At 36.1% G+C, this 25147-nt stretch overlaps 1 protein-coding gene across 3 annotated transcripts in view; it reads right to left on the reverse strand.

The window, feature by feature from the left end:
• Positions 1-12198: 12198 nt before the first annotated feature.
• LEMD3 (LEM domain containing 3) overlaps positions 12199-25147 on the reverse strand; it is a 68574-nt gene continuing 55625 nt past the window's right edge. For 2 of the 3 annotated variants that reach the window (XM_064590946.1, XM_045873031.3), the window contains 5 exons: positions 24902-25080; positions 19199-19280; positions 17135-17240; positions 16964-17042; positions 13150-16747 (listed from right to left, as the gene is read on the reverse strand). In XM_064590946.1, the coding sequence (XP_064447016.1) occupies positions 16584-16747; positions 16964-17042; positions 17135-17240; positions 19199-19280; positions 24902-25080 (610 nt within the window). In that variant the 3' untranslated portion in view covers positions 13150-16583. Of the gene's footprint in view, positions 13099-13149; positions 16748-16963; positions 17043-17134; positions 17241-19198; positions 19281-24901; positions 25081-25147 lie in introns of those variants that run through there. The other variant, XM_045873032.3, reaches the window with a different exon arrangement.

Here is a 25147-nt window from a genome sequence, read left to right on the forward strand (position 1 = left end):
AAGAAAATGGACTAAAAATAATTATGGGAATCCTAATTAAGGTAAACATTTAAATATATGTAATGAATGTTCATGGAGAAGTTTTGTAAAATACATATGTAATCCAACAGATTGGACTTCACTGCTAAATTTCAGAGTACTTCCCTCCAATTGCATATATATAGTATGCTCCTTCCACTCTAGACACAATTTTTCATTTCTAACAATTCTATTATAGAAATTCATTTTAGAATCAACGGGGTCTTTAAAAAGTCACTGAAAAAGTTACAAAAGGAAAAAAATTACTATCTATCTGCATGAAGTCCAATTTCTGCCAGGGGACTTAGGTTTGCTTCTACCTGGGGGAACTACCAACTGGGAACACTCTATTTTCTCTTTGCTTGAAGCTTTCTGGATCATGGTGGTTGGTGGTAGGAATTAGAATCACACTCTGAATGAGGACCAACTGGTTTCTTTGCTGTCCCTTTCCAGAGACAAGTCTAGTTCTCATTCATCCTGACTGTGCCTAGCTTTATGCCAGGGTCTTTTATCAGAATTCATATCTTGGGTGTTATTTTTGTTGTTGTTTTCTTTCTTAGTGCCAGAGAAAACGATGCCTCATCCAATTAAGAGTATATGAGATGAAATATAGTGTATTTGAAATAATGTACATGCAATTTATGCAGCACACAGACAATATTTTCCATACCTTATTCTCCAAAGACATTTTAATGATTGCCCATGATTCCATCATATGATAATCCATAATCCATTCTCATTTTTGTAGAATTCAATTGTTTCTCATTTTCATCAGAGTATAAAGCTGTAATGAATATCATTTTCATATCTCTTCATGTCATTTCTGATCATTTCTTCAGAATAAACTCCTAAATTAAAACATAAGGTCAAAGGGTATAAAGATTAAAACATTTTTTTAAATGTATTGCCAAATTGACCTATAAAAATGCTCATCACTTTACACAACTACCAGAATTTATGTAAGGGGCCGATTTCCCCTAAACTAAAATAAAATCTGTCCAATTTCTTATGTAGCTCTCTCAGTTGTTAATCAATCTGCATTTACATCTGTGGCTGAATGTTTCATATATTTATTGGTCATTTGCAGCTCTTCATTTGTGGATCATCTCCTGATGTCATTTGGCTATTTTCTATTGAGATTTTAGTCTTTTAGGTTAGAATGATTTTTATTTGTAGAATATTACTGCAAATCATATATGCTGTTACTGCTAGTATCTTTCCATTTGCTTGTTTTTAAATTCTTAACATTTTTAGATGTACTTGATTTTTTTGTTTTAATACAACCACATGTAGCATTTTTTTCTGATTTGTTTCTGTGTTAAACCCTATACCAAATGTTTTCTTTCAATTACTGTATGACTATTTATACTCAACTATTTATTCCTCCTGGAATGTATCTGGGTATGTGTAAAGGACCAGGAACAGGTAAAAACTGCAAAAGGCTGATACAAATGTAAACTGATGATACGGTCTAATGTGAAAATAGACCTGGAGTGAATTCAGAGGTTCAGGAAAAAGTCTAACCCGCCCCCTCATCCATTCTCTGCTATAATCTGCTATTTTTTTTCCCTAAACCAAATGATTCTTTGCATAATGATATTATTCATGTTCCCATTGTTTGCAGCTAATTGCTTAGAACAGTACTCCCCAAACGTGTATTCGTGGCATAGAAAGAAAAGGAAAATCATTGCATAGGGCACGGTTTAACAGTCTCCAGCGGAGGCTACGTAACAACTGCCAGAGTTAAGGAGGCCCTGAGCCCCACCACTCGAAGGGCACATTAGCACATCTGGAACCCATCTGTGGCCTACCCCTGTTTCAGAACAGCTCTGCTACTCATGTTCCTCTGATAAAATTCCCTTCTCCACTGATACGTTGCGAAGGTTTTAGAAAACAGATGCCCAGTGATGATGTAGAGAAGCCCAACTATGACTGAACAAAATAAGCATCAGGAAACCATCTTCCTGCCCTTTTGTCCTGGACCTTGGCAAGATAAGGAGCGGATACTGAACTTCAAGAAGACAACTCAACACTGGTTGTGTTATTGGGACATACGAAATCTTTGTGAAAGATACCTTCTCTCAGCCAAGTTAGGCTAAGGAAACTGAGTGACTCCCACAGTGTGGAAGTATCTGGTCATTAAAATCTTCTAAGTTACTACAAGCCAAGGGTCTCTGCCTCTTCAAAGGAGACATAGTTGCAGGAGCCAAAGGCCCCAGCATTAGTTACATTATGGCTCTAACTTTTTCTTTTTTTTTTTTTTTTTAACTTTTAGAGAATGATCCACTTTCCCTGCTCATATTTAAAAATTTTTATTTTTATTATTTATTTGACAGAGAGACACAGCGAGAGAGGGAACACAAGCAGGGGTAATGGGAGAGGGAGAAGCAGGCTCCCTGCAGAGCGGGGAGCCCGACGCGGGACTCGATCCCAGGACTCCGGGATCATGACCTGAGCCGAAGGCAGTCGCTTAACCGACTGAGCCACCCAGGCGCCCTCCCTGCTCATATTTAAAATCACTTTAAAAATTAAAAAAATAAAATAAAATAAAGCCACCTTTATCATACACCAAATTCTTTTTTTTTTTTTTTTAAGATTTTATTGATTTATTTGACAGAGAAGAGACAGCGAGAGAGGGAACACAAGCAGGGGGAGTGGGAGAGGGAGAAGCAGTCTCCCCGCCTAGCAGGGAGCCCGATGTGGGACTTGATCCCAGGACCCTGGGATCATGACCTGAGCCGAAGGCAGACGCTTAACGACTGAGCCACCCAGGCACCCCCATACACTGGATTCTTATATACCAAAGTGCCCTCATAATTCAAGTATTTATTGACCATGTAATCTGTTATTGGTGTTGAATCATAACATAAAATACTCTTAGAAAAAGTCTGGGCCTCCTCTAATATCTTTCTCTACTTCACAGTATCATCTATGTTCACGTCTGTATTTGCCAGTGTCTTGCAGACTGTCATTCTAAAATACAATGCAAGTGCAATGAAAATCCATTACAAAGTGAACTGGCAAATCTCACAAAATACGTAGGATTTCATGACGTTGATAAACATGATGGAGAACTATTCAAATCGTGAACATAGCTACAGAATGTGTCAGTCCCGTTAGCAATTAAAGGGAAAAAGCTAAGGCCAAAAGGGCAATGACACAAGAAGTTTATTAAAGAATGATCTGATTAGAGAGAAACCCTTACAAAAATGAAGTCTAGGATATTTTTGAAAATGATTCAATTAAGGAGTAGAAATCAAACATGAAATGAAAACTATCATTTCATGTTTCAAATAATTTTGTCAAGAAAAAATGCCAAAAAATTATTTCTAAGAGTTAAAATATTTAAGTTAACTTCATTACATAGGAAATATGTTTATTTTTATAATTTTAGCAAAAAATTTCAAGTCAAAGTTTTAGTAAAACTATTTATGATGAAAATCTGGTCCCTGATTTAAGTGGATTTAATTTAAATGACCTTCTGGTATTGGTTATACTCAATAATTATCTGTTTAAAGGTATTGATTGCTTATATAATTGTGTAGCAGTGTTAACACAGATTTAATTTGCTTTAATATATGATAGGGCCAGTCTCTCCTTTCTAATATTTTAATTTTAAAAACTTACTCTTTCGGGCACCTGGGTGGCTCAGTTGGTTAAGCCACTGCCTTCAGCTCAGGTCATGATCCTGGAGTCCCGGGATCGAGTCCCGCATCAGGCTCCCTGCTCGGCGGGGAGTCTGCTTCTCCCTCTGACCCTCCCCCCTCTCATGTGCTTTCTCTCTCATTCTCTCTCTCTCAAATAAATAAATAAAATCTTTAAAAAAAAAAAAAAAACAAACCTTACTCTTTCTTGTTCATCCATCCAACTGATATCAAAGAAATTCATTTAAAATCCCTAGAAATTAATTTAAATCTATTGAAATCTTTATTGGAATTCATTAAACCTCTTTACCAATTTAGGAAGAATTAGGTAGTTTGTTTGCTATATTCAGTCTTTCTATCAAGAAAAATTATATATACCTCCATTTATTTGTTTTCCTTAATCTCTTTTTAGGAAAGTTTCCTCACATAGGTCTTATATATTTCTTGCTGAATTTATTCACAGGTAATATCAGTGCACCTATCTATCAAATCACCATTTAAAAAAGACTATTTCTATTGAACCAAGGTACCAATCAAAAGAGCCAGATTACTTTTCCTTAAAGAAAACAAGTGATTTTCAAAGACAGGGGCAATAAGGAAGGAATAAGGTGGGAACTTATTTCTAGCAACAGAACGGAACAAGACATCCTGAATAAACCTCCCATTATAAAACATCTTTTATACTGGATTAAGCATGAAAAACATTTTTTTAAGTAAATTAATGTAAGGGAAATCCTTAGAGGCCAAAAAGAAAACAAAAGCAGAAAACCAAATATGTGATCAAGTAGGGGAGGCAGTCATGGCACAAAGAGTATCTGTTGATGCCTGGTGACCTAGTTTTAGCAGCAGAATATATATTCCTCTCAAGTTTATGTGGAACATTCTTCAGGATAGACCAAATACTAGGCCATAAAATAAGCTTCAAGAAGTTTAGGGCGGGGGGTGGCATCTGGGTGGCTCAGTCGGTTAAGCACCCAACTCTTGATTTTGGCTCAGGTCATGATCTCAGGGTCCTGGGATTAAGCCCCACATTGGGCTCCACACACAGTGGGGAAACTGTTTGAGAAGTCTCTCCCTCTGCTCCTCCCCCTGCTCGCACTCACACACTTTCTCTAAAATATCTTTAAAAAAAAACTCAAAAGGGCTGAAATCAAACGAAATGTTATCCAACCACATGGAATGAAATTAGAAATCAGTAACCGAAGAAATAAGGGAAATTCACTAATACGTGGAAGTAAAACAACAAACTTTTAAATAACCAAGGATCAGAAAAGAAACCAAAAGGAAGTAAGAATACTTTGAGATGAATGAAAATGAAGACCCAATCTACCAAAACTTATGGGATACAACTAAAGCAGTGTTTGGGAGAAAATTTATAGCTGTAAATGCCCATACCTAAAAAAAAGAAAAATCTTAAATCAATAACCTAAACTTCCACCTAAACTACACCAGAAAGAGAAGAGCAAAATAAACCCAAAACAAGTAGAAGGAAGGAAATAATAGACTAGGGTAGAAATTAATGACATGAAGAATAGAAAAGTAATAGACAACCTCAACAAAACCAAAAGTTGATTCTTCGAAAATATCAACAAAACTGGCAAACTTGTAACTAGACTGACCAAGAAAAAAGGAAAGAAGACTCCAATGATTAAAATCAGTAAAGAACGGGCGTTGCTGTTAACATTACAGAAATAAAGATGATTATAAGGGAATGCTATGAACAACTATATATACACCACAAAATTAAGTAATAAATGAAATGTAAAAATTCCTAGAAGGACACAAACTACTAACACTGACCTCAGAAGAAAGGGAAAATTTGAACAGACCTATAACAAGTGAAAACATTGATTTAGCAATCAAAAAACAACCTATGAAGCCCAGGCCTGATGACATCAATGGTGAATTCTACTAAACATTTAAAATATAATGAAATCTTTCCATTTGCAATGACATGGATAGAGCCAGAGAGTATAACGCTAAGTGAAATAAGTCAGTCAGAGAAAGGCAAATTCCATATGATTTCACTCCATTGTGGAATTAAGAAACAAAACAAACGAAGGGGGGAAAAAAGGAGGGGGCTGCTAAGAAACAGACTCTCTAACTATAGAGAGCAAACTGATGTTTACCAGAGGGGAGGTGGGTGGGGGGATAGGTTAAATAGGTGATGGGGATTAAGGAGTGCACTTGTTGTGATGAGTACCGGGAGATGCATGGAATTGTTGAATCACTATATTGTACACCTGAAACTAATATTACACTGTATGTTAACTAACTGGAATTTAAATAAAAACAAAAAAATGAAAAAATAAGGTATAATTAATTATTGATTTTTCACTAATGCTTCCAAAAAATAGGAGGGACTATTTCCCAACTCATTCTAAAATCAGTAAACTGTGATGCCAAAACCAGACAAAGACTTCACAAAAAAAGAAAACTAGAGACCAAATATCTCTTATGAATACAGACACAAAAATTCTCAAAAAAGTACTAGCAAACCAAATCCAGCAACGTAGAAAAAGGATTACATACCATGATCATGCCTAAGACTTGAGTGCAAGGTTGGTTTAGCATTTGAAAGTCAATCCCCATTATCAAGAGAATAAAGGACAAAAATCAACATGATCATCTCAGTAGACACAGAAAAAGCACTTGACAAAATCCAACAGCCCTTCATGATAAAAACAAACAACAAACAAGAAATAGAAGGAAACTTCCCCAATACGAAAGAGGAAAAAAAAATTTTTTTAAAGATTTTGACACAGAGGGAGTGTGAGAGAGCACAAGCAGGGGGAGAAGCAAAAGGAGAGGGAGAAGCAAGCTCCCCACTAAGCAGGGAGCCCGATACGGGGCTCAATCCCAGGGCCCTGGGATTGTGACCTGAGCTGAAGGCAGACGTTTAACTGACGGAGCCACCCAGGCACCCCAGGAAAATATTTTGAGATTAATGTAAATGAAGACAAAACATACTCACAGCTAACATCATACTTAATGGTGAAAGACTAAATGCTCTTCCTTTAAGATCAGGAGCAAGCCAAGGATATCTGCTCTTGCCACTTCTGTTCAACATTTTATTAGGGATTCTAGTCAGGGCAACTAGAGAAAAAGGGGGGGGCATCTAAGATAAAAAAAAGGGGGGCACGAGGAATAAATAAAACTATATATGCAGATGACATGATCTTATAAATAGGAAATTCTAGGGAATTCACTAAAATCTATTAGAACTAACAAGTTCAACAGGGTGGCAGGACCTGAGGTCAATATACAAAAATCAATTGTATTTTATGCACTTGCAATGAACAATCTAAAAGTGAAAATTTTTTAAAGTTCCATATATAATAGCATTAACAAGAAAAAACACCTAGCAGTAAATTTAAAAGAAGTGCAAAACTTATATTCTGAAAACTATAAAACATTGTGGAAAAAAATTAGACAAATAAATGGAAAGACACCCCATTTTCATGTATTGGAACACATAATATTGTTAAAATGGCAGTACTCCCAGGGCTGTACATTAATGTACAGATTCAACATAATCCCCATCAAAATTCCAGCTAGCTTCTTTGCAATAACTGAAGCTAATCCTAAATAATTCATGGGAAATTCAAGGGATCCAGAATAGCTACTAGCCTTGAAAAGGAAAAAAAAAAAAAAAAGGTTTTTATTTCAAAACTTGCTACAAAGCTATAGTAATCAAGACAATGTGGTACTGGCATAAGGATAAACAAATAAATAAATGGAATAGAGCTTAGAGTTCAGAAATAAGCCCTCACTTTTACTGTCAACTGATTTTCAGCAAGGGTGACAAGATAATTCAATGAGTAAAAGAATAGTCTTTCCAATACATGGTGTTGGGACATCACAAATGGATATCCACATGTAACACAATAAAGCTGGACCCCTATCTCACATAATAAATAGAATTTAACTCAAAATGACCACAATCTAAATATAACAGCAAAAATAATTCTTAGAATATAACATACGAGTAAATCACCTGGGATTAGGCAATCCTTTCTTAGACACCAAAAACATGAGCAACAAAAAATAGGTAAGTTGGATGTCAACACATGGGAAAACATAGGCCCAGGGTAACAGCATTCCAGTAAGAACAGTATGAAGGCCCTAAGGTGGAAAGTCTATCAGGGAATAGAAAGTAAACCAGAGTGGAAGAAGCATGATAGGGAAATATTTGGAGAAATGAGCATAGACCAGTTCATATAGGGCCTTGAAGGCTGTAACAAGACATTTGGACTTTACTCTAAATGCAGTGGGAACCACTGGAGGATTATATTTTAGGGGCGGACATGTTCTGATACATGTTTTTGAAGACAACTTTGATTCCTACAGGGAAAATGAATTACAGCTGGGCAGGGAACAAGGAGACCAGCTTGGGCTTTTCCAACAATCCAGGCAAAACATAATGATGGTGTCAAGAGAACGGATAGATCGGATATTGGATGGATGGATGGATGGATGGATGGATGGATGGATGGATGGATGGATGCATGGATGGTTGGATGGATAGATGGATGGATAGATAGAGATATGGAAGAGCTGAAAGGACTTATTAACTAACTGAAAGTAGGAATGAAAAGAGAGAAAGAATAACTTCTAGATTTTTGGCTTTAGCAACTGACGTATGTGGTGTAACTTACTGAGAAAAGACTAGAGGAAGAATGGGTTTGGAGGCAAAGAAGCATGAAAATTGGAACTTTGTTTTGGTATACAAAATTTGAAAAACCTTTAGTCATCCAAATGGAGATATCAAATAGCAAGCTGAATATACACATCTGGACCTAGGGGGAGGAGCCAAGCTAGAGACAGAAAACTGGGAGTCATTCATTAGGCCTGGATAAAATCACCCAGAGAAAACATCTAGACAGAGGATAGGAGAGGGGCTCAGACTAAGGCCCAGGACACTCCAACATTGTAAGTGAGCAAAAGAGGAAGACCTGGCAGAAGAAACTGAAAAGGAGTAAAAAATCATGCAGGAGGAAAAACGGGATTGTGGTGTGTAAAAGAATAACTCAGATATTTAGTTACTTGCATGGAAATTTAGTCACATGAGGTAGACAGTGAAAAACCTACCAAAGAAAAAAGACCAAAAAAAAAAAAAAAACAAAAAAACAGGGGCGCCTGGGTGGCTCAGTCAGTTAAATGTCTGCCTTCGGCTCAGGTCATGATCTCAGGGTCCTGGGATCCAGCCCCACGTCGGGCTCCCTGCTCAGTGGGGAACCTGCTTCTCCCTCTCCAGTCTGCTGCTCCCCCTGCTTGTGCTCTCTGTCAAATAAGTAAAATCTTTTTAAAAAAAAAAAGGGAAAAAAACCACCACCACCATAGGAAAGAGGTGAAAAAACAGAGGAAGCAAAGTACAATCTAGCAACAGTTAAGTCTTGTTTATATACCTTTTTGGTAAATTGATTAGATGGCAGCTAGCAAAAAGGCTGAAAAGAATGTCCTTAAGCAGGATAACTGATCATCAAAGAAAATAGTTTCAGGTTATGGATTTGCCAAAGCCTTGAGAGTTTAGCCATGGAATATATGTAACAGCCTTTCTTTGTGTATTTTTCAGTCTACTACCTTAGGCCAAGCGCAAACCATTTCCTCATCAGAATTTCTCAAATGTCACAGAAAAAAAGAAGAAAGAAAAGTATTTCAAGAATATGGAAGCCAAAAATCAGAATCAGGAGATGCAAATTAATCTTGCAAAGGGTACCTCTATACCAATGGTTCTCAAATTTGAATGTGCATCAGGATCACCTGGAGGATTTGTGAAAACAGATTATAGGCCCCCAAATCCAAAGTTCTTGATTCAGTTAAGTCTAGGTGGGGCCCAATAATTTGCTTGGAGTAATAAGTTACCATTTGATACTGATGCTGCTGACTAGAGAACCACACGTTTTGAGTTATCACTGACCTAGAGAAACTTGAATGTGTACAGCAGGAAACATGTTCAAGAATGAATATTCATAGCTACCTTATTTATAATAGTAAAAAACTGAGAACAATCTCAATGTTCATAGATTTGAATAGATAAACTGTGGTATATTTTATAAATACTATACAGTCATAACAATGAATGAAAGCTACCTGCGTCTCTACAAATAAATCTCAATAACCATGTTGAACAAAAAAAGTCACTCAAGTATACATTTGATTCTATTCATAGAGAGATCAAAAGCAGTAACAAACAATATATTTAGAGACACATACATACGTGGTAAAACTGTAATGAAAAATAAAGAACTATTAACACACAATTCAGAATAATGGTTATCTGGGAGTAGGGAAGGAAAGAGAAGCATCAGGCAAAGGCAAAGAAGTGTTTCAAAATCAATATTCTATATCTTAAGATGGTGGTATACTTCAAAATGTAAGTAAAATATTTCAATATATTCTTATAAGTGTGAGTTATTTCTTTTTTCTTTTTAATTTTATTTATTTATTTGACAGAGAGAGACACAGCAAGAGGGGGAGTGGGAGAGGGAGAAGCAGGCCTCCCGCGGAGCAGGGAGCCCAATGCGGGGCTCGATCCCAGGACCCCGGGATCATGACCTGAGCCGAAGGCAGATGCTTAACGACTGAGCCACGCAGGCGCCCCAAGTGTGAGTTATTTCTTAACAAAAAAAAATGTTTAAGTAAAAAAAGAGGCAACGATCAGCAATGTCTGATGGGGCTACGAGTTCAAGAAAGATGAAGCTTTAGAAGTGACTCTTGAATTTGGCAAAAGGAAGTTTTTTGGTGCTCCAGAGGAGCAATTTCAGAGGAATGCTGAGTACAGAAGCCAAACTAGAGCAGACTGAAAATACTGTAATACAAGACATAAACTACTAAAACAGTAAGAGAAGTGCAAATCAAGTATTTCAGAAATGCACATGGAAGAAATTACTTTCAGCCAGAAATAATCAACAACACTTCCTGGAGGCGACACATGAGTAACATTTTAGAGGGTGGGCAAGATTTGGGCGTACAGAAACAGGAAATGAAGGATGTTTCAAGGAACAAGGAACAATATGACTAGCGCCAGTAAAGGCAGAATCAAGCAAGTTAGGTATGCCCACCAAAGTCACGCAGGGCAGTTTAGCTGGGGCCCAGGGCAGGTAAGCGGGACTCGGCTGGAAAGGTGCAGGTTGGTCTAGACCTGCACGGTCACCGTGGTTCACACTGGCTACACATGGATACTGAGCATTTAAAATATGGCTACTATGACTGAAGAATTAAAGTTTTAATGTGAATTAATGTAAACTTAAAAACTGACACCTGATTCAGCTGTAGGAAAACTTCTAAGTATGTTTGGAAGAACTTGGATATGTGAATCTACTTTTTCCAATGGCAGAGGTTATAAAATCAAAATATAGATCAAGTATTTTCAGTGAAAATGTAGCATCTGAATTGAGATGGGCTGTTAATAAGGTGACCAACCGTGTAAGTTTTAGCACTGTAAGTCATACAACATAGGGCTACCCCAGCTGTAAGTGTAATATATATTCTAGATTTTAAAGCATATAAAATAACTCATTAATAAAAATTTTAATTACACGCTGAGATAATATCCTGAATATATCAAGTTAAATAATTCACTTTACCTGTTCTTTTACTTTTTTTTAATGCGGCCATCATAAAATTTTAAATTACACGTGACATTTTATTTCTATTGGACAAGCACCAGTCTAGGTAAAAGCAGGCGCTGAGTACCAACTTAAACTTGGCTACTGTTCAGTAGGAAATAAAAAGCCACTAAAATCTCCACATTAGTAGGGGGGTTGTTTTGGTTTTTGTTTTTGGTAAAAGGAAATATTGCAGCATTTGGAAATACAAAAGTAACCCTGCCCATTAAAAGTTAAAATTTCCAACAGATCAAAGCAGACATGAAGTCGCCAAGAGATGGTTCCAGGCCCGGAAGACCTGACTAGTTTACAAAGGGGGTGCAATACATGGCTTCAAGCAGGTGTCCAGTCTTGGGTATACGGCAAACCACTCATGAACAGTTCCGTTTAAAAGTCAACTTTTTTCCTTATGCTTTCTTTTGACAATCCTAGGTTTCTAGATCTACTCAGTATCTCATATTGTTACAAAGCAGGAAAATTTCTAATCACTATCAGAGCATCATAGATAATGCCAGAACATTATGTAAGTTAACAGTTCTGTTTTCTGGAAAGGAGAGATTCTCAAACAGCTCCGTCTTGCCCTTCCTCCAACAATGTTCTACATTAGAAAAGTCAGAGGATTATTTTGGTTAACTGCTACAATTCTGAGAAATCTTATCTACCACCCTGATTGGCCTCTTGATCCCCGCTCCAGTAACCCATAATTTAGGGAATGTCACCACCATCTAACCAGCTGCCCAAGCCAGAAATGTGATAGTCATAAAATTTCCGCTTTAACTTCATGCCAAGAACCTTTTCAAATTCCAGCCTCTTAATTTGTTTCAAACTTTCCTTAATACTTCATGCCATCCCCAACCATACAAGTATGGCAGAATTGGCAGTGAACTAAATTTCTGTCTCTATATGGATTCTCTCGTTCGTTTTCTGGGTCATCTAGTTTACTTTCATGGTTTTAATGCCCAAATTGTATCTCTAGGCTCAGATCTTTCTCAAAAATACCACAGAATTAGAAATTCAATTACTTGCTAGGAACATCCACCTCAATATTCCATAAGCATTCCAACCTCAAAACGTCCAAAATTTCAACTATCATCTTTTCCATCTAAATGTTGCAATTATGAGAATTCCCATACTAGAAAACTGGACATCAATTTATCTCCCAATATCCAATTAAGTCCTTCCCATTTTATCTTATTTGTCAAATCCTTTCCCCATTTTTCACCACAACCAATGCTCACCTGAACTCCCTTTACCAACCAACATCCAAACTTCATAATGTGACCTACAAAGCATTCCATCATCTGATGATCACTGCCGACTTTTTTACTAAGTAATTCAACTGTAAGACACTGCTGGTACTCTATACATGCAGTAGGTTTTATCTCATCCATCTTTTTTCATGTGCTCTCTATGCCTAGATAACCTTCAATTTCAGGAGCACGTGCCGGCCTCCAATGTCCACCCATGGAAGAAAAAGTAAATCTAAGTACACAGGTTCTATTGGTTTTAAAATCTAAGAATCAACAAAATGACTCTATCCTGCTGCCCCTAGCAGAGGTTCTCAGGTGCCAAAATCTACCATCAGGATATATTTCTGGTCATAAAGTTTCTCCAATGAGGCTTAGAGGCAGTAGCTACTCATGCTTATTGGACCAAGAGAATGAGCATCCTGGACATTGTTTCTTTAAGCCACAACTTTTGGTTTCTAATTATTTTCAGTTCGTAAGTACCTGTTCCTCAGCATCCTTTCCAAAAGAATGGCTGCCCAAATTCTGCTTGATTTAGCATCCTCTGTTGAGTCATCTGGAAGAAGTGACTTGCCACGTCTAGGAAAAAAGGGCGAAGAAGCCATGTAGATAACCTATAGTAATGTGACATTACTAGGAGCAGTGAGAACTGTCAGGTCAATCTTACTAAAGGAAATATTCTGGGTATATGATAAAACAAATCATTTCTCACTCAGAATTCACAGCTTGTTATCCCAACAGTTAATACCATAAAAGGAAAATGTAATGAAGTCGAATATCCAGCTTCAATATTTACAAGGTATTCAGGAATCTACAGACCAATGAATGTGAAAATGGATTTTATAAAAATTCAGGTTCCACACATCAATTTTTATGAGCTCATCACAAGAATAAAAGCTCCCCTAAGAGCTCAAGGGAGAGGAGACTCACCATTGAATCTATACTAATTAAGACGTGTTTAATAAATGTTAAACTGAACTAAAATATGGCTCAATTGTTATTTCATCTGCCTTATGTCTTCTCCCTGTATTAAGATGCATAAGGTGGGATGCCTGGTTGGCTCAGTCGGTTAAGCGTCTGCCTTTGGCTCAAGTCATGATCCCAGGGTCCTGGGATCGAGTCCCACATCAGGCTCCTTGCTCACCAGGGAGCCTGCTTCTCCCTCTGCCTGCCTCTATCAAATAAATACAATCTTCAAAAAAAAAAAAAAAAAAAAATGCATAAGGTGCCTCTCTGTACTCCTAGAATTTTTTCTCTCACTATATTTTCCACATTTTTTTTTTTTTTTTTTAATGAGAGACAGAGAGCATGAGAGGGAGGAGGGTCAGAGGGAGAAGCAGATTCCCTGCTGAGCAGGGAGCCCGACGTGGGACTCGATCCTAGCACTCCAGGATCATGACCCGGGCAGAAGGCAGTCGTTTAACCAACTGAGCCACCCAGGCGCCCCCACACTGTCTTTTAACTTATCTGTTCTACGTTCTTCCTCTAAGACTGGGACCATCTTGAGGTTTTGGCCATGTCTTTTCCATCTTTGCATCCCTAACATGTAACAATGCCTGACCTTTGTTAGCAATCAGTGAGAGTCTACCAACTGACTAATCAAGTCTTTTTACTTGATTAAACCATCAAAAATTCTAAACCAATGCTACTCAAAGAGGCTAGCCCATAAACTGTTGGTTTATAATGAGATAAGGAGTTTTGAGCAGAATATGTAAAAGAATGGCTTCCTTTTTTGAGAAAGTCTTGCTATGGAAAAATGTCTAAACTAAACAGTGCTGCTTTAGTGATACAGCTGATTTATAGTCTTGCCCCACTTTGATCCAAACACTTGAGAGTTAGAAAAAGACATTTTCATAAAGAAAAGTAAGATGCGGAGGAATGGATGGTTAAAGTTAACTTTAGGGTCTTCATCCACCTTTATGAGCATATATATATTTACAGATCCCCAAGAAGATTTAAAATAAAGGCACCTACTTTCACTGGTTAAAAAAATAAAGACACAGGGCACTTAAAAAGTTTTAAAAGCCAAGACACATTTAAAAAAACCTAATAAATTTTTAATTAGAATTTTTCCTTTTTTTTTAACAGGACAAGTAACAGATTACATCAAACTTCAGAACTGCTCAAATATCTAGTTATTATACACATTCCCATCTGTCTTGCAGGGAGGGATCTTGGTCGGCTTAACAGTTTCAGGTAAAATAAGCTGCATAATAGTATATATTACAATAATAAATGTACAATGTTTACATGAAATATGTTTTAGAAGCAAAAAAAAAGATGCATCTGCATCAAAAGGCGACCTTTTAAGATGCCACGACTATTTTTTACATTCACTCTTGCAACAGGTCACAAGATGGGGGTCACTAAGCTCAGATAAGTCACTATGATGCACATAAAATACAGAAAGATTGGTTATTTTATATATTATATATATATTTATATTTTCACACTTTAGTATCTGAGACATAAACTGAGAATTTAAAATTTATTCTCTTCAGATAACAAATCATTTTTTATTCTTCATAAACATGGTGCCCACAAAAGCACATAGGTAAGGCACAATAGGGTTTTCTGTTACAGAACAGTGTGCATCATGTTTACTTAACCAGAAAACGTGCATTATCTGTGCAAGTTCATGCTGCAAACCCAACACATATACAATTAAAAAACAAAAAGGAAACTGAGCTTTAAACAAAATCAAAATTGGTACAATTCCAGCTGTTTCACATATTCATTTGGACTGACAAAGATATATCAACAGGTTATAAAAAAAAAAGCCAATTGTTACATTACAAGTAAACTCTGCTCAGCAACTATTTTAATCTGAAATCATAAACAGTAATAAAGCAACTTTACTGAAACAAAGTAAATACCGAGGCACAAAGCGACGGTCACTCGTGCATTTACTATATTGCAAGCTTTCATGACCCAAAATTTCAAATATAATTTTTCAAATACACATTTTGCTGCAACAATATGCCCTGCTTTAAACCTGACTTACAACAGGGGAGCTGACATTTCATTATATTATAAATAGATTGGGAAAATGACTTAATCCCAATAGTACTATGTCATAGTCCTAGTATTTATAATAAATACAGCTTTTCACAAAATACTTTTCCAATATCTGCCAATTGCATCTTTATTGCTCACATAAATTTGAATCCATTACAACTAATATCAGAACTTTCACACAAAATCATACTCAGACATTTTTATATAAAACTTATAAAAGATATTTTAAACTTGTATCTAATACTTCCAGGTGTTTGGCTGTTTGATCTATGTGATAGTACAGCCATATGTATATATGTGTGTGTATATATACACATATACACATACATATATATACACATACACACATATATACACATACATATATACACATCAGATTATGAATAAAATAGGAAGCTTATTTTACTGCTTTAATGCAGACATCCTCACAAAACACGACTACTTTCGCCACCACCAGCATTTATACATATATACAAAAGCCAGTTTAAGTACATGTACATCCACCTACACTTATATGTAACCACTAAACCCAAATTAGTTATCCTGTATTCCAGCTGTAACAAATGAATCTCTTACAAGCAATAGAAACCTAAGGTTAAATTGGGAAATAACAGTTTTACCACATTAGCCTGGTAAGGAACTATGCAGGTGACTGTATACAAAAATTCACAACATTAGTTCACGGGAAATTAGGGAAATACAAGAAGCCTCTTCACCATGCTTTTGTGTGGTTATCCAAACACTCTGTGGTGCAAAAACACAATCACCACATCTGAAAATGCTTAATAAGTCAATGTTCCTCATGCAAAACTTTAAATGCATCAGCTTAACTGAGCTCCAAAAACTGAATGAAACAATTGTTCTGCCTACTCAGCACTGCTGCCTCACTGCTAAGTCCCTTTGGAACCTTAAGATTTCTGGAACATTCAAACAGAGCTGTATTCAATAAAAATATTACATACAAAAAGCATTTAAAAGGAAGACAGGAAGCCAAACAGGAATTTTCCTATTGTAAATACCAGTCCTAGGAGTGGAAGAAAGTCTTTTCAGGAACCTCCTTGAGAATTGGCTAGGCCAGTCCGAAGACGAAGATGAGACATAGAGTTCATATGTTTATCTGATGGCTTCAAGGGAGTATTGCAAGTAAGAGCCTGGGGAAAGCGATGGTGATATCTATCTAGTCGTAAATATTTTACTGTAACCAATTTCCCTGTTGTAAGATAAAAATAGTATTTTAGATCTGTAAAAATGTGCTCAATATTTATAGAAAACAAACTGTGGTAAAAGACATATGAACAAATAAAACAATCTTAAATAATTACTCTAAAAATGCTGACCTAAAATTCTTTAATTTAAAATCTGGTATAGTTTAACAGTAAGCCATAATTTATCATTTTAAAATGTTTGTAATACTCAAACTTCTTACCATCAAACCAAGAGCCATGCAATGCCTTAAAAGCTTTTCCAGCATATTCTGGAGACAGACATTTAACATATACACAACCCTGTGATAATTCAAAAAAAAAAAAAAAGAAACAGTTTTAGTTTAATAGCAACAAATCCAAAATGTAAAATTCAGTAGTAAAAGTTACTTTACCTCACGTGAATTTTTGTCTACTGCAATGTGAACAATGCCATCATTATCACTGCATTTTTCTAAAATTGCTTCTTGAATTGCCAAATGCCACTGATCTCCTATTTCCCTAAAAATTAAGGAAAACAAAAATCAACAACCATACTCCTACTCAAAAGTCTTCACTGTCTCTTATAACATATATATCCTACCAGAAGGGGATAGTTTCAAAACCACATATTGTTAAAACTAGTAGTTAAGTAAATGCTTGTTACTAGCAGATTTAAAAAATATTAGCATTCACAGACCCAGACCTTCTCTCACTTTCCAGTGTAAGAAGGCACAGAGCTGTGCAGTGAAGGATTAGCCTACCACAGCAGAACAAATGTGCTGTCATTTTTATGTCTGAAATCTTATGTACCTATTGTCATTTCTTTTTTTTTTTCTTCCTAGCAAGTGTTAACATTTTAATGAGTTGTAGTGAACTCACAGAAGTTGAGTATTATTGGGGCACCTGTGTGGCTCAGTCAATTAAGTGTCTGCCTTCGGCTCAAGTCATGTTCTCAGGGTCCTGGGATCCAACCCCACGTTAGGCTCCCTGCTCAGTGGGGAACCTGCTTCTCCCTCTCCCTCTGCCTCTCCCCCTGCATGTGTACATGTGTGCGAGAGGCACACGCCCCCCACTCACTGTCTCAAATACAATCTTTTTTAAAAAAAGTAAGTTGAATATTTTTTAAGATTTTTTTTTATTTATTTATTTGAGAGAAAGAGTGAGAGGGAGAGAGCAGAAGCAGAGGGAGAGGGAGAAGCAGACTCCACACTGAGCAGGGAGCCCGACGCGGGGCTCGATCCCAGGATCCTGGGATCATGACCTGAACCCAAAGCAAATGCTTAACCAACTGAGCCACCCAGGCATGCCAAGTATTACTTTTTTTTAAAATGATATTTTCGAATTCCTAAACTTTAGGAAAATTCCTAAACAGTGTATTCTGAGCTTCTCTTTTTCAAAATAATGGAAGAATGATACAGGACAAACATTTTGCACAGAGTCACCTTACTATTATGAGAGCTTTTAAGATTTCCTGCTGCAGCAGTGCGTATTTGTCTTACTTGTGAGATATAGACAGTGGGCCAAAAGGAAAGCGGCTATACTTTAAATCATAAATCTTCATCTTAGGTAACAAAATACTGGGCTGGCACTGATTTCCTAATCCCTAAGGTATGGGGTAAGCTTCCCAACAGAGGGATCACCGCACTGCTAAGTGCTTCTATCTATGCAAAATGGAGAGGGTTGTGTACGTATACTAACAGGGCTTCCCCACATTTCCAATTTTGTTGTCACTTATTTGCAATCTCGTATCAACTATTTTTTGAAATAAATGAGTTATTAAATGAGACTTACGGGTATTTTATACATAATACAGTTTCCCCTGTCAGGATTTTTTTTTTTACAAAACAGAATCTGACCTGTCATATCACTGAACAAATAAGCAGTTACCTCTAGGAAGCAAATTCTAAAAATTATTACAGCTTATATATGAAATATTAGAGATTCTAAGGCAGTAACTTTTGCCAGTGCTAATCTTTGGATGCATGTGCTGCTATAATCATAAAGAAATTTTCTCAAATATTAAATGAAAAGTTTCTCAAATATTGCATGGACAAACAGGACTTACAGAAAGTGTGTACATCTTTGCAGAGAATTTTTTACAATTAGAGACTGGAAGTTTAAAAATAGCAGGTATTTTTACCTATATTGCCTACTGAGGCAAGAATGTTGGCAGAAGAGACTTATACACTTAATAAAGGGTACTGTTTATCACCATGTGTATCATTAACTTGACTCCAGCATTTATCTGCTATGGGGATTCACAGTACCTACAAAGATTTGTAGAAGTTTAACAAATTATTATACATCCGGGTCTTTTGGCCAAACTTTTGCTTTAAATTTAACAAAAGAGGAAGAAAAGGAAAACATAACATTTCTTTAGAGATTCAAAAGTAAGAGACTGTTCAATTACAGACAGCATTTTAAGAATATTCCAAATATTCCAAATAAAAATTACATATACCTCTGATAATACTTACATAACTGGGTCAAACATATTTCGAATCTTTAGACATGGTGTCAAGCTATTTGGCGGTGAATTTCTTCTATCTAAATGAAATGCTACAAAAAACAAATCAGTTTTACTATTTGTCACTGTTCCATTTTGTTGAAAGGTATTCAGTCACTTTTTTCAAAAAATATTCATCACATGCTTTTACTGGGACCCAGACCCCTGGAAGTTAAGGTACATCAGAGAAATACAATCATTGCTCTCACAGAGTCTGCAGTTTAGTGGGTGAGAGAGTTGAGAAACAGTGTCAAAAAAACAGAGAGACAAACAAAAAACCCGTAATTACGGTAAATCTTAAGAAAGAAGAATACAGGAAGCTGTGAAAGTAACTTAAGGTAGTCTGGAAGTATCAGATAACACTTCACTGAGGAAGTGAAATTTATGCTGGGATCTAAAGAATAAAGAATAAATAAAAGGCAGAGTAAAAAGCAAATGTGCCAGCTTATATACAGTCCCTAAGACAAGAGGAGCTCAGTGTAATCAAGTAAACTAAAGTGTAGTCAACTAAAAGATAGCCACTGTGGCTAGAGTGGGAAAACAGAAAGATAGACCTTAAGAGACAGAAGTCAGATTATTGAGGACCATGCAGATCACATTAAAGTGCTTAACATTACCATAAGAGCAATAGAAAGCCACTCCAAGTTTTTTTTGTAAAGAGAGTAATAATTTTATGAGATCTGTCTTTTAAAAATTATCATTTTTTAAAACAGACTGTTAAGAATCGATTAAACAGAAACAAGTGAATGCAAGGGAACCAGTTAGAGGGTTATTATAGTTGTCTAAGAGATGATACTAATGTGGATGATATAGGCTAGCAATGCTGATGGAAGTGGATAGAATCCAGGACAAATGGAGTAGATTTGACATGACTTATTTAAAAGACTATACATGAAGGTAAGGAAGAGATTAAGGATAACTCCTGGGCTTATGACGGAACCAACTGAGAAGGGGTATCATTAATTAAACAGGAACACTGGGGGGAGGGGAGGTCCATTTGGCAAGAGAAGATACTAAATTCATGCACATGCTGAATTTGTGGTGTCCATATCCTAGTAGACAAGTATACAGGTGGGCATAAAAATCTGAAAACCAGAGGACTTAATTCAAGAAATGAATTTGGGAGTTATCAATATATCTATGGTAAACGAAGTCACAGCATGAGATCATCTATAGGTAGAAGGAAGACAGGTAGAATGAGAAAAGAAGATGGCCTTGAGAAACTCCCAACCCTTAAAGGTCCAGGAAAAGAAGAAAATCCAGAAAAGATTGAAGAAATGGTCAATGTAGCAAGAAAACTAGAAAAAAAGTGGCATCCCCAAAGCCAAAAGAAGAAAGTTTTAAAGCAGGCTCAATTGTTAACACTGCTAAGTAAAATAAGGACAGAAAAAAAAAATGTCCACTTGGTTTAGCAATATGGATGTCTGAGAGCTGTTTCCTTGGAATGAGGGGGATGGAAAATAGATTGGAGTCAGCTGAAGAATAAAATGAGAGGTGAAAAAGTAAAAACAATGAGTACAGTAAACTGTTTAATGCTATTTGGCTATAAAAAGGAAGAGAGAGACAGAGTGATAGCTAAAGAACAATATACACTCCAACAGTGTGTTTTATTTTTTTTTTAAAGATTTTATTTATTTATTTGAGAGAGAGAGAGCACAAGCAGGGGAAGGGGAGAGGGAGAAGCAGGCTCCCCACTGAGCAGGGAGCCCAATGCACAGCTTGATCTCAGGACCCCAGTATCATGACCTGAGCTGAAGGCAGACACTTAACCAACTGAGCCACCCAGGCACCCCTCCTACAAACATGTTTTAAAGATAAGAAAAACTATACAGCATGTTTAAATGCTGATGAAAAGATCCAGTAGAAGCAGGGGATTTAGAACACAGTAGAAGATATTTGAGAAGATGAGGGAATGGGATCCAGAGGACTTACATCCCATTCCCTATGGAGGGAAGGGCTCAGGTCTTTGGTTAAGTGAGAAAACTCCTCAAATGCAATAGGAAGTGAGGGTGAGTGTCGATTCTGGCAATTTTATGGATATGGTGGTGGAAATTTGAGGCAGATACAATCTGTCTGCTTCTATTCAAGTCATCAACTGAGAATTATGAGAGAGAAGGGCAAAGGTTTGAAAAGATGGAAAGAAATCTAAAATTGTTACTGAGTAGGAAAGTGAAGTGACTGGTAAAATATAAGAACATGAAAGTCAGGTAGCACTGAGGGCCTAATTGAGGTTGATTACTTATGTCGTACCAGTCTGCAGAACTGTATGACTTTCTCCTGCTATGCTCAGCTCCCCACACATAGACAAAACAGTTTCATCCTTGGTTGGAATTTGCCAGGCTAAGATGAAGGATAGATAATGACTTACAGGTACCAGCAAGAAAAGGACTGGAGAGATGGGTTATAGAAATTAAGATGGACAGGAAAAGAAATAAAGATAGGAGGAAGACTGAAAAACTAGAAAAAGTAGGTACATGGAAGAACTGGAGAGTCTGGGGATTCCTAAAAAAAAGCAAATATATAAAGCAGGAAAGTTTAAAGGATAAGTTAACGGCTCAGAGTATACCAATGGGTTTAACGAGTGACAGGGATTAAGGAGTGCACTTGTGATGAGCACCGGGTGTTGTATGTAAGTGATGAATCACTAAATACTATGCCTAAAACTAACATTACACTGTATGTTAACTGGAATTTAAATAAAGACTTGGAAGGGAAAAAATATAAAGACCTGAATGTATCAATTAAAGATTTCAGAAGTATCTAGTGAAAAAAAATTGTCTGGGTTGTGAATGTCCTAACTGTGCCTGATACAGGGTGGGGAATGGCCACTAGATATGAAAAATCTTTGACAAACCCCAGATCAAGAAAGTCTGTGAACCACTAGTACTACTCAGACTTCTCTGGCAGTGTACAGACTGTGTTCTTAGATGACCTTTTAGTTGCAGGCAATCTGAGTTCCTTGAAATTCCAATATTGGCCAGAAGAAATGAACCAGAGAAAATGGAAGCATTAATACCATCTTATCCTAGCCTAGACCCAAGTTTCCACAAAATAATGGATCTGGGAGAAGTTATTCCTGGCTAATTCTAATCACAAAGTAGTTGTGAAGATCAAACCGATTTTTAAGATACATACTTCGTCTCCCCAACTAAACTGTAATCACCTCCTGGTACAAGCAAAGAGACAGTGGTTACTGAATGATGATACATTTCAAATACCTCCGGAACTATGTTTGGATCCTTCAAATGAATACTGTTTATTCTGAAGACTACAACTGTCAGAAACATAAATAATTCTCCCCAGCAGGTATGGTTTGATTTTTAACTGGTGCTTTAAAATACCATTAGAGATACTAATGCTATATAAGAATGCAATTTATACTTAACTATCCTTCAGAAAATGAACTAAAAATTCAATATGGTTGATTATTTAACAATTACTTGGAAAAAATACTATTAAGTGACAACAGCTTGTAGTGGGAGTGAATTCAAGACTACTATAATTACCAACCCTCCAGCCATGTACCTTTTAATTAAACCACTGTTATTTATAAGAGGATAAACATTAAGCCTGTTAATAAGTTAAACTATCTTTTTACATAAACCACCCCAACCCCCCACTATACAGCCATATTTACAGCACAACATTTGTGTTCGGATACATTTAAATGAAAGTAAAACTCAGTTTATGTATTAATATTTTTTACAAGCAAAGTCAATCAATTATATTTAGATAGACTATACATTTAATGGCATAAAATGTAAGTAGTATTAGAACTAAATTCTCTCTATATTAGGGCTATATGTTCTAAATGAGGCAATTTAGATAATTATCATCAAGAAATATTCCACCAACTTCTCATTATTCAGCTCCTGTAACAAATTCTTTTATGATCAAACTCTTAAAAGAACTCAGATCTCTCTTGCTAGGAGTCTACAGACTTTTACCATTACAACCTACCAAAAACTTGAATTGGTATACTTCAAGCAAATGGCTACTGGGTTCTACCTCAGGATTTTCTGCCTTCAGGATAACATAATCTCAGCCACTATATTTTTTTCAATTTACTAAGAAATAGGTGTCTTCTTTTACTCTAAATTCCTTTCTAGGTTCAGTAACTAATTCACCGTAACTTTTTTTTTATCAAAGACTCAAGTAAAGGGAGATTGATTTTATAATTCTTCAGATCGTGCATTTAGAAGTATTCAAATTAAGATAGCTCAGTACTTGGCATATAGTTTGTAAACATTTACTATACTGGAACCTTAGTGAAACAAAGTTGCAGGACATTTCAGAACTATCAATTCATGTTGAGTTTTACAACTATTATAACTGACCTAAAATTGTCTTATATCATACTTACATAGTCTTTTCCTATCTAAAGAAAATGATAAAATGAAAATAATAGTCTGAGGTTTTAAATTCTAGATATAGAGCATCCAATTTCACACACTTAGAGTCTGTCATCCCCCCTACTAATTTATAAGAACAACTTGGATTACCTAGGTCAAGAAATTGTCTTTGGATTCATCTTGAAAACCTCACATTTTAAAAATAAGACAACTACAATGATAAAAAAAATCCTATGACTAAAATAATGGCCTTTTCTAGAACTTCATATTTATACATGAGCACCGATTGCTAGCTATATAAAGAAATTAAGCTGAGAATCCACAACTATTCCAATCAGGCACTAAGGTAATCAGATCTGATTGGCTTTGCATTCTGTTTTCCTTTCATAAGACCCTTCTGCAGACACCTTTTAAAACAAAAAGTTTAATGTTTAGTGTCATCTTTGGCATCATCAAAGCATCATCTTTATGCCATGATTACTGAAGACTTATTATTCAAGCTCTTTTGAAAGTGAAAATTAGAGAAGAAAGGCAGTGATTGGATTTTACGTTTTTGCAATTTCAAAACAATTTACTTAACTTTCTCATAAATACTGTGTTTAGCAAACATTGACAAATATGCTTTTATTCAACAAGATTTAAAGAAACTCAACTCACTACTAGGTCTGAAATGCACATTAAACTAACTGCAAGATTTAATTTTGCAATTAACCATACAAGAGATTCAAGTGAGGTTAACAGTTACCACTAGTAGAGGTTTCAGGACCTAAAGCAACCAATCACCAAGCCCTCCTATATACTTACATATACCTGTTAATGCAACCATGCAAGCATTGAGAAAAATATGGAAAGATAGCCACAAAAACTACTTGGCACAGGGGATATGCAGGTGGATGGGTGTTAATGAAAAAGAGGCAAGCAAGCAAAAATGGGAAAAAAGAGCAGTTAAAAAGTTATGTTCCACTTTTATATGTTTTATATATATGTAAAACAGAAATTATGTCTTATTTACATAAAAACTAGGGGAAAAGAATGCAGTTAAATACTAAGTAGCTTTAAGTGAAAAAGGAAAATATCAAAGTAATGTATGTAGTGTTCTATTATGGTAAAGACAAACCATTATGTTCATATTTGAAAGGAGAAAAGTGGAAGGATATATAAGAAGCTAACATTAATTCCTTCTATGGGATGGAACTGCAAAGGGAGTTTTGCCTTCATATCTTTCAACAGTACTATTTTACTTTAAACATGTAAGACTTTCACAATTGAAAAAAATTTTTTAAATACCATGTTTATTTTTGTTGTTGCTTAAAAATACATACCTTGACCTTGCCATACTTTAGAAGGTATTACTAATATTTTGTCACAGGAGGCAGAAGGCTGGATCCACCGCCAAACTAGAAAATCCGCACCACCTATTCTTCGTGTCTCTGTGCGAACTCTAGACTCATTAGCAGCAAGAAAGTCAACAGCTCTATCCCAGACTTTCTTCATTTTTTTCCTATCATGTGAACAAAATGACAAATTTACTATCATCTTGGCTTGTCATCTTTCTCAAGTATTAGTAA

This window comes from Mirounga angustirostris, unplaced genomic scaffold, assembly GCF_029215605.1.
Source record: "Mirounga angustirostris isolate CCGP_5_RB_7025 unplaced genomic scaffold, mMirAng1.0.hap1 SCAF_5, whole genome shotgun sequence".
NCBI classification, from domain to species: domain Eukaryota; kingdom Metazoa; phylum Chordata; class Mammalia; order Carnivora; family Phocidae; genus Mirounga; species Mirounga angustirostris.